Genomic DNA, 11,019 nt, shown 5'->3' with positions numbered 1-11,019 from the left:
TTCGGCTGTTTGCGTAGATGCTTTTGTGTGGCTTGCAAATTTTGATTGTTTAAAACATTTGGTACTTCAATTGTTGCCCCGAAAAAAGACAAAAGGTGGGTAAACTGTCTGAACTATACTATATGTGAAAGCAAATAACTCTTTTCAATTTCTATTTAAGAAACAACTGTGCAAAATATTTGCTCCTAGCTCGGATTAAACACTTGTTAGATCCACAGACTTTACGTAAATCGGGAGCTCGTGGCAGAGTCATAAATACGTCAGAGGTGCATTTGCCCAATTTTGACACGAGTTCAAATACTCAAGAATAAAAAAACAATATTAATTAAATTTTGTTTATTTATTTATACTTTTTAAGATTAAATGTTTGTGAAACAAATCAATAATTTGAACTTTTCACAGTTTTGTGGCCTATTAGTATTCGTCGTTCTCAAATGGATGATGGGGATGACCGTATTGGCTGTAAAAAGTTAAATAAAAATTAATTAGTAAACATATATTGGAACAGAGTAAAACATTTAACAGCTAAAGGTATATTTAGGCAACAATTTTTGTTTAAATTGGTTCAAATTAGTTAGCAAAGAACATAAGGAATGTGGATAAGTAAGCAAAGGTAAGCAAACTAAGCTAAAAGAACTAAGTAACTCTAGCCAGGGTAAACATAAACGATCCAAGGAAAACAATTGGGCGCTTTAAAGAAAATAAAAAAACATACGTATGATATACACCATTATCATTATACATATGTCGTTGTTCTTGGGAATCTTGAGAGGTATAATTTTCAGTAGGCATGGCTTCTCATTAAGTAATGTTCTTCGAAATTGTTCGTTTGGCATATATCGATTTGAAAATTTTTAATACTCGTCGTGGAAGGGATAGTACTTGTGGGCACCAGCCTCCCTAAATGATCATACAACGAAAAATACAATTACAAATGTGATACTTGAGTGAAATCGATTAAAATAAGGTCCCCAATTTTAAAATTATAATGACATAATGGCCTTGTACCCAGACTTAATTAATATTAATTAAGGTGCTTTCTTGGACTTACTTCAGCAGAGGCACCAGACGGCCGTTGCGCTCAAAACTCTCGATAACCTCGATGTCCTCGGGGGAAAGTACGAAATCAAAGACCTGGAAGTTGGACTCGATGCGGTCCTTGGTCACCGACTTGGGAATAACGATGTTGGTGCGCTGGATCTGGTAACGGATCAGGACCTGTCCAGGAGTCTTCTTCAGCTTGGCAGCCAGCTCCTTGATCTGAGGATATAAATTTTAATTATGATTTTTCTAATCACTATTTAAAATTAGTTTTACCTTTGGCTCCTCCAGGATGACCGGATCACCTTCCTTGGCCCAGGGACGGTTGGGCGAGCCCAGAGGACTGTAGGCGGTGATCGCAATGTCCTTCGACTTGCAGAAGTCAATCAGTTTCTTCTGGGTCAGATACGGATGGCATTCGATCTGGTTGGTAGCCGGCGGAATTTTGGCCACAGCCAGCACACGCTCGATCTGCTTCCTGTTGAAGTTGGACACACCAATTGACTTGACCAGACCATCCGCGACCAGCTGCTCCATAGCCTTCCAGGTGTCCACATAGTCGACCGGTGAGAACTGTACTTTGCCCTCCTTGTCGACCGGGAAGAGTTCACAGCCCTCCTTGTAGGCCATGGGCCAGTGGATCAGGTAGAGATCCAGGTACTTCAGCTTCAGGGCAGACAGCGTATTGTCAACGGCAGTCCTGACCAGATCCGGGCGATGGTAGGTGTTCCACAGTTTGCTGGTAATGAACAGGTCCTCACTGCGAAACGGTGGGAATTAGAGGCATTCAAAGGATATGTAAGGGAAAAACGAACCGCTTGACAACTCCCTCCTTGATCTTGGTTTCAATACCCTCGCCGACCTCATCCTCGTTCTGGTAGACATGGGCACAGTCAATGTGCCTGTATCCAGCATCGATGGCGATTTTCACAGCCTCGGTGACCTGACCTTTGGGGCTCTGAAAAAATGAAGATAATGTTATTTTAAGTTTATGAAGCTAATCTCCAGCCAAGTAATAAACAATTGCTAATTGACTTTGACAGGGTTCATAAATATTCTTCACCTAATAATTGCAAGTAATATTCTTAATAAGAAAGGAAGGTCTTTCTCGAACGTCATCATGGAACATTCGAATCTCTAAGCGGAATTTCGCAATATTGATTCTACCAAACTCTCAGTTGGGAGGAGCGTGATTAGGAAATCGAATTATAAGCTCCACTATCAGGCACTTGACGTCACATATCAGCCCCCAGACCCAGACTAAGTAGCCCCCAGACTAAGTACCCCCCATCTTAAGTGGCAGATCAGAATTGGGTCGAAACGTGGAAGCAAAAAAGGGGCTGGAAGAATTTATAAATCGGTTTTAAGTTTAGCTACGAATACAGAAAGTAAGATTTAATCTCAAAGAGGTCTAGGTGAAAGATCTGACATAATAAACATATATTACCAACCCCCAGTCCTATAATTAATTACTTTGCAAAGAATTATTTATTATAATTAGTCTCAGTACATCTGATAAGTCTTGTCAGAAGAAATAACGTGAATACCCTTTGAATACCCTTGCAAAATAATTATCAGTGAGCTTTAAAGTCGAGGTGTAATGTAATTTGTTTATTTTGAGTACTTTTAAGGGGCGCGTCTTTCATGTATACTTGAACCCAAGACGATCCATTACGATCATATTTAATAAAAATCTCCTTGAAAGTGTAACAATCTTTTTTTGTGAAATCCTCCACTTCAGATAAGAGCATTTATCAGGTTAAGTTTTTGATGTTTGTTGAGAAACTATGTACCCAAAAAATATATGTATAAGAGTGTGTTCTATCAAGAGATGATGTGGCAAATAATTTTACAAAAATTTCCATAGTTAAAGGAAGAAAGTAAGGGTCACCTTCACCAAAAGTTCGTACAAGTCACCTAATAAACTTTTTTTTTCTAAGTGTGAAGTATTGTTAAAAACTACACTTCCACACGTTCATATTAATATATATATATATATATCTGTAGAGCTTATAAATTGCCGGTAAAAAAAAAAATCTGTCAGCAATGCCACGCGTGTTGTGATTTTTTCGCCCCTATTTTTCAAGCATCAGTGCAAAAATTAAATGGGATAAGAACTTGGCAAAACGGGAAGTTGTGGGCAGCGGAAAAATACCCGATTAGAGGGACTGTACACCCACACAACAGCACACTTAACGATACCAAATTGCAAGTTCTTACAAATTAATTAATGCAGTTAGTCGATATTATATTGTACTTACGCCCCAGGTTCCCAGACCAATGATGGGAACTTCGTGACCGTTGTTGAATTTAACCGTTGGCACTTTGGGAGCCATTTTGTTAGTGTCCTTTTCTTGGTACTACTTAGGTAAGGATCAAATATTATATATAGCACCTACGACTTATAGGGCACTTCTCAAATAAAAACTGAACGCCCTCACACAGCTGATTGCCGCTTATATATGGTTCGAAAGCTTTACAAAAGTTTTGGAAAGTTTTCAAACCAGGGCTGCACAGGCGAAAATCCGCAACAGCTGGGCGATCGTAAGCGTTAGTTTTAAATTAAAAAAAAAGTGTTTAAAATAGAGGATCAACTTTACCATCCACTTTGTTTTAAGATGGCTTTTAATTGTAAAAATTCAATCATACTGATGGGAAAACTCTTCAGAGCCCGGTACGCGCACAATTGTAATTTAACCATTTTTATTTCAGGAAAATAAAACTTGAATATAAACTATAAATTTCTCTGATGTATGGTGTGTTGAAACTAAGAGTTAATAGAATAATAGAACAATTTAAAAATCGTAGGTTACTTACCATCCAAGTTCCAAGTCCTATTATGGGAATTTCTTTGCCATTCAAGAACACCGCTTTCGGACGCCCTGGGATCTCCTTCTGGCACCTAAATATCATCAAGACACCTTAAATAGATCTTTTCGAAATTAATTTCTAATGCCATACCACATAAACCTCTCCACTTTTCCATAGTTTCGAACTACCGCCAAAGAAATGGGTCTAAACAAGTGTGGTGTAATTATTTTGTTCATGTTGAAGTGTTTTTTTTTTTGTTTGTGATGTTGGACTTTAATGCTATAAAAACCAATGCTTACTAAATTTGTCACAATTTTATTCTTGCTATATAAAAAATAGCATATAAAATATATAATATAAAATATATATATAATATAATATAATATAATATATATTATATATAATATATATTATATTATATAATATAATATAACATATAAAATATATATAATTTTATAAATAATATATAAAATATAGATATATTAGAAAGAAGAGCCACATCTTGACAACCGAATCTAAGTAATATTTCGAAAGAAATAAATCTAAGAGAATCAAATGTAATAATTTGTTTGTCAAAACATCCTGTAAGAACTCGGGTTCATCCCCCCATCCTGGTTTAATAAAGGATTTAAATTCCATTCCAAATAACTTATTATTTAACTTTTATTGTCGTGTAAATATGTTAAAATTTATTAAAGTATTACTAACATAAGTGAATTTGTAACAAATATTCTTTTTTCGATTTGGTAAATGGTATAAATCGATTTTCCTCTTTGGGACATTAAATGAAAGGATCAATGCAGGATAATTGAGACTTTTGGTTTCGGTTTTGGCCACTTGATCCAGAACCTTTACAATTAATACTTTGAAATGCATTATTTTCCCTGGCCAAGCTCGAAAGGATGATGAGGATGTCCATAAGCCCTGAAAAAGATGGTGGTTTGGTTCTATTTACAATTTAAAGCTCTAATTTAAGCTTACGCCTTCATGGTCATGAAACGGCCATTGCAGTCCAAATCATCAATAGCCTTGATATCGTCAATGGCCAGTCCAAAGTCCCAGATGCGCTTGAAATTGTCGTACATATGCTGTTTGCTCACGGATCGCGGTATAACAATAATTCCTGATTGTGTCTGGTAACGGAGAAGGACCTGGGCCGGTGTCCTGCCGTACTTCTCGGCAATGGCCAGGATGGTAGGATGCTGGAGCAACGGATAGGCACCGGGCTTCTCGTACGGTGTGTGGCCCGATCCCAAGGAGCTGTAAGCTGTAACGGCGATGGCGTTGTCATAGCACAAAGTGATCAGAGCCTTCTGCCGAAGATACGGATGGCATTCGATCTGGAGGACTACGGGCTTTAGCTTGGCCACACTCAGCAGTCGGTTGATTTGTTGCTCATTGAAGTTGGACACCCCGATGGCATGGCACAGACCCTCGTCCACCAGATCCTCCATTGCCCGCCAGGTGTCCACGTAGTCGATGTCCTCGAACACGGCCTTGCCTGTATCCGGGCAGGTGGGATAAAGGTTGTCCCCCGACTTGTAGGCCATGGGCCAGTGCATTAGGTAGAGATCCAAATATCCCACACCCAGATTCTTGATGCTTGTCTCGCAGGCGGAACGGACTAGCTCCGGCTTGTGGTATGTGTTCCAGAGTTTGCTTGTGATAAATAGTTCATCCCTGGAAGGATTTTCAGATGAATATTAAGCAGTTATAGGGCATATACCATTCTCTCACCGTGTTACGACTCCCTCATCTATTTTGTCGCGTAGAGCTGCCCCCACCTGGCTCTCGTTTCCATAAATATGGGCGCAGTCAAAGTGACGATACCCAATGTCAATGGCATCCTTGACGGCCTGTGTTATGACCTCCGGAGGACTCTTTAAACAAAAAAATCACGTTAAAAGCTTAAATGCAACAAAAGCTATCCGGAGAACTTGCAAAACGCTTTGAGCTTTGACATTGACCATGAAATCAAGCAATTGCATATTCCTCTTTAATGGTTATTATTTAATGGCATTTCCATTATTTTTTTGGACCTCCAACTCACCCGCCAGGTGCCTAGACCCACCATAGGCATATTTTTCCCATTGCTCAGTAGAAATTTTGACATATCTTTTTTGTTTCAGTTCCCTTGCCGGCAAGTCCTGCTTCTCCTTCAGAATTAAATGAATTGATTTTTGGCGGAACTAAGTGTTTTCAAAGTTGTAATTTATAATTTACCGAAAAAACTAAACACAGGGGCCTGTAAATTTGACTACAAATGAAATTTGTTGTGACAGCTTTGGTAGCACGGTCTATATGTACGTAAATAGTTTAAATTTAGACACTTGTGGGCCAGCACAAGACCTTCGCGAAACATAATCGATTCGCCAACAACGAAAGTTTATAAAATAGTCAACCAAGTTTAATTAAATCTTATAAGCCTTAGTTAAGAGACTTCCATCTTAATACATCTTAATAGTTTTGTCGTTAATTTCACAGAGTGCTAAATTAAAATAATTCGATCTTTTTTTGCACAAAATGGAAAAGAGGTTTTCAGAAAACTATTTTTGAACAAGAAATTGTATGCCTTTGAGGACCAATAGAGTTTAAACATCGTGTATCTGTTCCTTATATTATTTTTTATTAGTGTTTTGTAATTTTTTCTTAATATATAAACAATAAAAGAGAAAAAGTTTTATTATAAACGGATAATCCGAAGTTTTCAATTTTTATTTTTATTCGAATCGGTAAAAAACCGTTAGAGTTATAATGATTTGAGCACCGAAAAGATTTTCCTAGTTTTGAAGCCTGGTCACACTGCTGCCGGGTGTTTATGTTTTTGGAAAATAAATAGTTTGGAAAAATGTTTGCCACCGTAAATAACTATTTGTCCAGCGTTCTACACGCTATTGAGGATTACGATGGCGAAGCCCTTGGCACGTACATGTCCCTGCGGGATGTCCATGTGCAGAACCACAACCTGTACATCGCCCAGCCGGAGAAGCTGGTGGAGCGATTTTTGAAGCCTCCGCTGGATGAAGTGGTAACCGCTCACATGAAAGTCCTGTACCACCTGGCCCAGAACCCTCCCGACTACATGGAGGCCTACAACCAGCAGGCGGCAGCCTGTGGAGCGGTGGTGCGTCTTCTCCAGCAGCTAAAAGACGAGAATTGGTGCCTGCCACTGATGTACCGCGTGTGCTTGGATCTGAGGTACTTGGCACAGGCATGCGAGAAACACTGCCGTGGATTCACCCCGGGTCATATCCTGGAGAAGGCTGCCGACTGTATGATGGCCTGTTTCCGGGTGTGCGCTGCCGACGGACGAGCTTCCGAGGAGGACACCAAGCGCCTGGGAATGATGAATCTGATCAATCAGCTCTTCAAGATCTACTTCCGCATCAACAAACTGCATCTCTGCAAGCCCCTCATCCGGGCAATCGAAAACTGCACCTTTAAAGAATCCTTCCCGTTGCCAGAACAGGTCACCTACAAATACTTTGTGGGCCGGCGAGCCATGTTCGATTCCAACTACCAAGCGGCTGTAGAGGACCTATCGTATGCCTTCACCCACTGTCCGGATCGTTTTGCCAGCAACAAACGGCTTATACTCATCTACCTGGTGCCGGTAAAGATGCTGCTCGGTTATCTTCCCAGGAAAACCCTACTCCAGCGCTATGACCTGTTGCTGTTCCACGACCTGGCACTGGCACTGAAGGCGGGAAATGTAAAGCGCTTCGATGAGATAGTCAGAGAGCAAGAACTGGTGCTGATTCGCAGCGGCATATATCTTCTGGTGGAGAAACTGAAGTTCATAGTTTACAGGAACCTGTTCAAGAAAGTTTTCGCCATCCGGCAGACACATCAACTGGACATGGGTGACTTCCTTTCCGCCCTGCAGTTTGTCGGTGTAACGGATGTATCGCTCGACGAGACGCACTGCATCATCGCCAACCTCATCTATGAGGGAAAGATTAAGGGCTACATCTCACATGCCCACAACAAACTGGTGGTGTCAAAGCAAATCCCATTCCCGCCTTTATTATCCACTTAATGCATTTATTGTTAATTTTAATAATAAAACAGAAAATATATGTACATTTGTTTTTTTATGATTTAATTTCTTACATGAAATGAAATTTTGCAGTTTGTGATTTTAAACTTTAAAGTGGCATCCCCACAGATCTATATATCGATATATAACAATTTTTTAAATGAGGTGACAAAAATATCGATAGCCATGTAACATCGATGTATCTAAACATTTTCAAAATCGATGTTTCTCCACCTCTACTATTTTCGTAGCGGTCAGGGGCGAAATTAACAAATTTAAACAAAACTCACCTGGGTTTTACAAGGTAGGTGAAGGACGTGTCCACTGGCTGGGTTAATTTTGCCCTTTGTGTCAACGATGTTTTGGAGAGAGCGTCGTTAGACCCAGCTCAGCCGGCGAGGTGTTACCTCTCGCTATCGTAAAATCAATATTACTAATTTTGCTTTACGTTTACAACGTGACATAACTAAATCGCGGCTCCAGGCAGCTAACTAATTTGTGTGGTGTCTTGTTTTTCAGAAAGCGGCAGCAACGTACCTGGAAATCATCCCCTTAGTGCAATCGAAGAGAAGACATGTCAGCGCCGGTGATTGTCGAGGCCACGGTCAAACAGACCGCCACGGTGGGTGCTCCTCTGACCCTCTGACCCCGCACCAAACTAACAGATTTTCCAATTCTACCATCTACTTTCAGCTGATTTTCATGCATGGCTTGGGAGACACGGGGTAAGTGTTACAAAATACATTTATTAGCCCAAACTTACAAAAAACTTACTTCTTTACCAACTCAGTCATGGGTGGAGCAGCGCTCTTGCCGCCATCCGGCCACCCTTCATGAAGGTCATCTGCCCCACGGCCCCCACACAGCCTGTTTCGTTAAATGCCGGCTTCAGGATGCCATCGTGGTTTGATCTGAAGACCCTGGACATTGGCGGACCGGAGGACGAGCCTGGCATTCAGGCGGCGCGCGACAGCGTACACGGGATGATTCAAAAGGAGGTCAGTGCTGGAATACCCGCAAACCGGATCGTTCTGGGCGGTTTTTCGCAGGGTGGTGCCCTGGCATTGTATTCGGCGCTGACCTACGACCAACCGCTGGCCGGTGTGGTGGCTCTGTCCTGTTGGTTGCCGCTTCACAAGCAGTTCCCCGACGCCAAGGTCAACAGTGATGATGTGCCCATCTTCCAGGCGCATGGCGACTACGATCCCGTGGTGCCCTACAAATTCGGCCAGCTGAGTGCCAGCCTGCTCAAGTCGTTCATGAAGAATGTGACGTTCAAGACCTATAGTGGACTATCGCACTCGTCGTCCGACGACGAGATGGACGACGTCAAGGTGAGTAAGAAGTGGTGGAGGGGGTGTTGCAGCAAAGTGCTGGAACTTAATAAGCTAATGAAACGCTAAAGAACTTCATTACCCTTTCTTTGCTCTTTTCAATTACAGGACATAATCAGTAAATGGGTAAACTAATTTCCAATGAACCTTAGCACTCTATTAGAACGTACTAAAGCCCCCGACCCAGCCCGTTGCATTCCAACGATCACGAAATACCATGGAGCAGACGAACATAATTAAAGCGTTGAAAATCCAAGCGCAGTAAGAGAGTACCACACACAGAGAAATATGCAAATTATCGAGTACGAGTCCACTCGTCCTCTCTCGCGTAGCCCACTTATGGAAATTATCACTAAAAATCAATTCGAAAGCAATCAATTATACACACACGTAGCTATACCTAAACCTAAAATTTAATGAAATGCCAAAATACAAGCAATTTGCGAGGGAAATTCGTCTGGGCGAAGACGTGTTAGAGTGTAAGACTCTCTTTGATATTGGTTAGCTGCTTAGTTATTTCGTTTTACTTACTTCGGTCTTGTGCGTATTTTAATTGAAATTAATAAAGTTATATAATCCAGCAAAAAGAAAATTGAAATTGGTCCGACAAATTCCCTAGATTTCCTTGGATAACTAATCCCATTAATGCTCGATTCTCATTGATTTTATATTTTTAACTGGCCATCGGGTGCTGTTTCAGATTTTTAACTGAAAGAAACATAATTTAATCCATTTGTTATAATTAGCTAACTGAAATCTTTTGTATTTTATCCATTTTCAATTGACTCTTTGTTTTTTTTTTATTTTTCGTTTATTGTTTTTTTCGAACAGCAACAGAAAACCAATCATCTGTAGAGCCGCGGGTGCACTGGTTACATTTTGAGATTCGCATCGTTCACTTGTAGTTTCAAACCAATGGCAATAAACAATCCGGTTGTTGTTCAGCTTAAGAACTCCAGATCCTGGGCACATATCAGACCATGTTTTAAATACGTACTCACCTGTTAACCCTTCTCCCCCAGACCGCTGTCTAGCCGCCACCACTCACCATCTTTCATCTATATATTTGCAGACACATTGGGAGGGCCAGAACATGGCTAGAAGGGCACAATGCTGCGGGATATCATAGTAGCAGCAGCAGCCAGTGCTAGAATAGTGAAGGTTCCTTCCACAAATCAAAGCTCCTCACCCTAGTCAAGATGTCTCGAGCCGCACGAGAATTGTATTTTAGTAATTACGTTGTACATATACACACTCACAAACCACACTCAAAATGGACTTGGTACTATGAAAAGGCTGTCTCCTTTCACCTGGTGAAGTGACAAGAAAACTGGTTCGCCAAAGCGAATTGCCAATAAAGTTATTTGATGCTCTTAAACTTATGAGAAAAATACTTAATCATAAATCGGGGCCCTCCATTACATTTTTTACCAATATATTAATAGTTATATAAACGTATTTTTTAAACTGTGTAAGCTGTATTTTTCAAATATGTTGGCCAGTGTTGTAAAGTGTTACTGCTTTTTAGTGATTTTAAAAGCACTGTTTAAGCTTTGATTAAGAGCAGCTTTGACAATCGATAAATAAAATGGGCGCCTAAATTAAAAAACGTATATATTTTTAAAGTAGGAAATCAAATAGAAAAGAATTTACGCTTTTAAATATGAATAAACGACTTGTTTTTAATTTTTGAGTTTTGAGTTTTACTTTTATTTATAAGTTGGATTTGTTATTCGAAAAACTGTAGCAATTTTTTTAAAGATATCAGTTTTTAAGCTTGCTTAATTTGTTATA

At 40.1% G+C, this 11,019-nt stretch overlaps 4 protein-coding genes across 7 annotated transcripts; 2 read left to right on the top strand and 2 right to left on the bottom strand.

Moving 5' to 3' along the window:
- Nucleotides 1-325: 325 nt before the first annotated feature.
- On the bottom strand, nucleotides 326-4,196 carry LOC6507163 (aldo-keto reductase family 1 member B1). Of its 4 annotated transcripts, XR_004310829.2 has the most exons (7): nucleotides 4,003-4,196; nucleotides 3,859-3,943; nucleotides 1,857-1,999; nucleotides 1,318-1,801; nucleotides 1,052-1,260; nucleotides 716-900; nucleotides 326-460 (listed from the first exon to the last, which is right to left on the bottom strand). XR_004310829.2 is itself a non-coding variant. In XM_014909599.3 (6 exons), exons 1-6 carry the CDS (start codon nucleotides 4,086-4,088, stop codon nucleotides 415-417), a joined length of 1,053 nt encoding a protein of 350 aa, XP_014765085.1. In that variant the 5' UTR covers nucleotides 4,089-4,196; the 3' UTR covers nucleotides 326-414. The 4 variants fall into 4 exon arrangements, 2 of the variants coding, with proteins under 2 accessions (XP_014765085.1, XP_014765084.1); XM_014909599.3 differs by lacking the exon at nucleotides 716-900; XR_004310830.2 differs by lacking the exons at nucleotides 3,859-3,943; nucleotides 4,003-4,196 and adding an exon at nucleotides 3,303-3,479.
- Nucleotides 4,197-4,502: 306 nt separating this feature from the next.
- Nucleotides 4,503-6,303, bottom strand: LOC6507162 (1,5-anhydro-D-fructose reductase). Its single transcript, XM_001956526.4, has 5 exons — nucleotides 6,076-6,303; nucleotides 5,903-6,008; nucleotides 5,590-5,732; nucleotides 4,834-5,532; nucleotides 4,503-4,776 (listed from the first exon to the last, which is right to left on the bottom strand). The coding sequence occupies exons 2-5, from the start codon at nucleotides 5,963-5,965 to the stop codon at nucleotides 4,728-4,730; spliced, it is 954 nt and encodes a 317-aa protein (XP_001956562.2). The 5' UTR covers nucleotides 5,966-6,008; nucleotides 6,076-6,303; the 3' UTR covers nucleotides 4,503-4,727.
- Nucleotides 6,304-6,623: 320 nt separating this feature from the next.
- LOC6507901 (PCI domain-containing protein 2 homolog) lies at nucleotides 6,624-7,952 on the top strand. The gene has a single exon (XM_001956527.4). The coding sequence runs from the start codon at nucleotides 6,701-6,703 to the stop codon at nucleotides 7,889-7,891; it is 1,191 nt and encodes a 396-aa protein (XP_001956563.1). The 5' UTR covers nucleotides 6,624-6,700; the 3' UTR covers nucleotides 7,892-7,952.
- A 102-nt stretch (nucleotides 7,953-8,054) lies between these two features.
- LOC6507902 (acyl-protein thioesterase 1) lies at nucleotides 8,055-10,603 on the top strand. Its single transcript, XM_014910017.3, is given in 7 exon segments — nucleotides 8,055-8,195; nucleotides 8,411-8,513; nucleotides 8,585-8,616; nucleotides 8,682-9,225; nucleotides 9,334-9,351; nucleotides 10,298-10,351; nucleotides 10,353-10,603. Coding segments are annotated over 6 exon segments (891 nt in total). The 5' UTR covers nucleotides 8,055-8,195; nucleotides 8,411-8,465; the 3' UTR covers nucleotides 10,548-10,603.
- The last annotated feature ends 416 nt before the right edge of the window (nucleotides 10,604-11,019 follow it).

Source organism: Drosophila ananassae, chromosome 2R, assembly GCF_017639315.1.
Source record: "Drosophila ananassae strain 14024-0371.13 chromosome 2R, ASM1763931v2, whole genome shotgun sequence".
Taxonomy (NCBI): Eukaryota; Metazoa; Arthropoda; class Insecta; order Diptera; family Drosophilidae; genus Drosophila; species Drosophila ananassae.
This window is presented reverse-complemented; position numbering and strand designations above follow the sequence as displayed.

Coding starts and splice junctions, on each gene's coding strand:
- LOC6507162 (XM_001956526.4), bottom strand. CDS start 5,965: ATGTCAAAATTTCTACTGAGCAATGGGAAAAATATGCCTATGGTGGGT. Junction 5,733..5,902: donor TGGGTCTAGGCACCTGGCGG/GTGAGTTGGAGG, acceptor TTTTGTTTAAAG/AGTCCTCCGGAGGTCATAAC. Junction 5,533..5,589: donor GATGAGGGAGTCGTAACACG/GTGAGAGAATGG, acceptor AAATCCTTCCAG/GGATGAACTATTTATCACAA.
- LOC6507163 (XM_014909599.3), bottom strand. CDS start 4,088: ATGAACAAAATAATTACACCACACTTGTTTAGACCCATTTCTTTGGCG. Junction 3,944..4,002: donor AAAGTGGAGAGGTTTATGTG/GTATGGCATTAG, acceptor GATGATATTTAG/GTGCCAGAAGGAGATCCCAG. Junction 2,000..3,858: donor TAGGACTTGGAACTTGGATG/GTAAGTAACCTA, acceptor TCATTTTTTCAG/AGCCCCAAAGGTCAGGTCAC.
- LOC6507901 (XM_001956527.4), top strand. CDS start 6,701: ATGTTTGCCACCGTAAATAACTATTTGTCCAGCGTTCTACACGCTATT.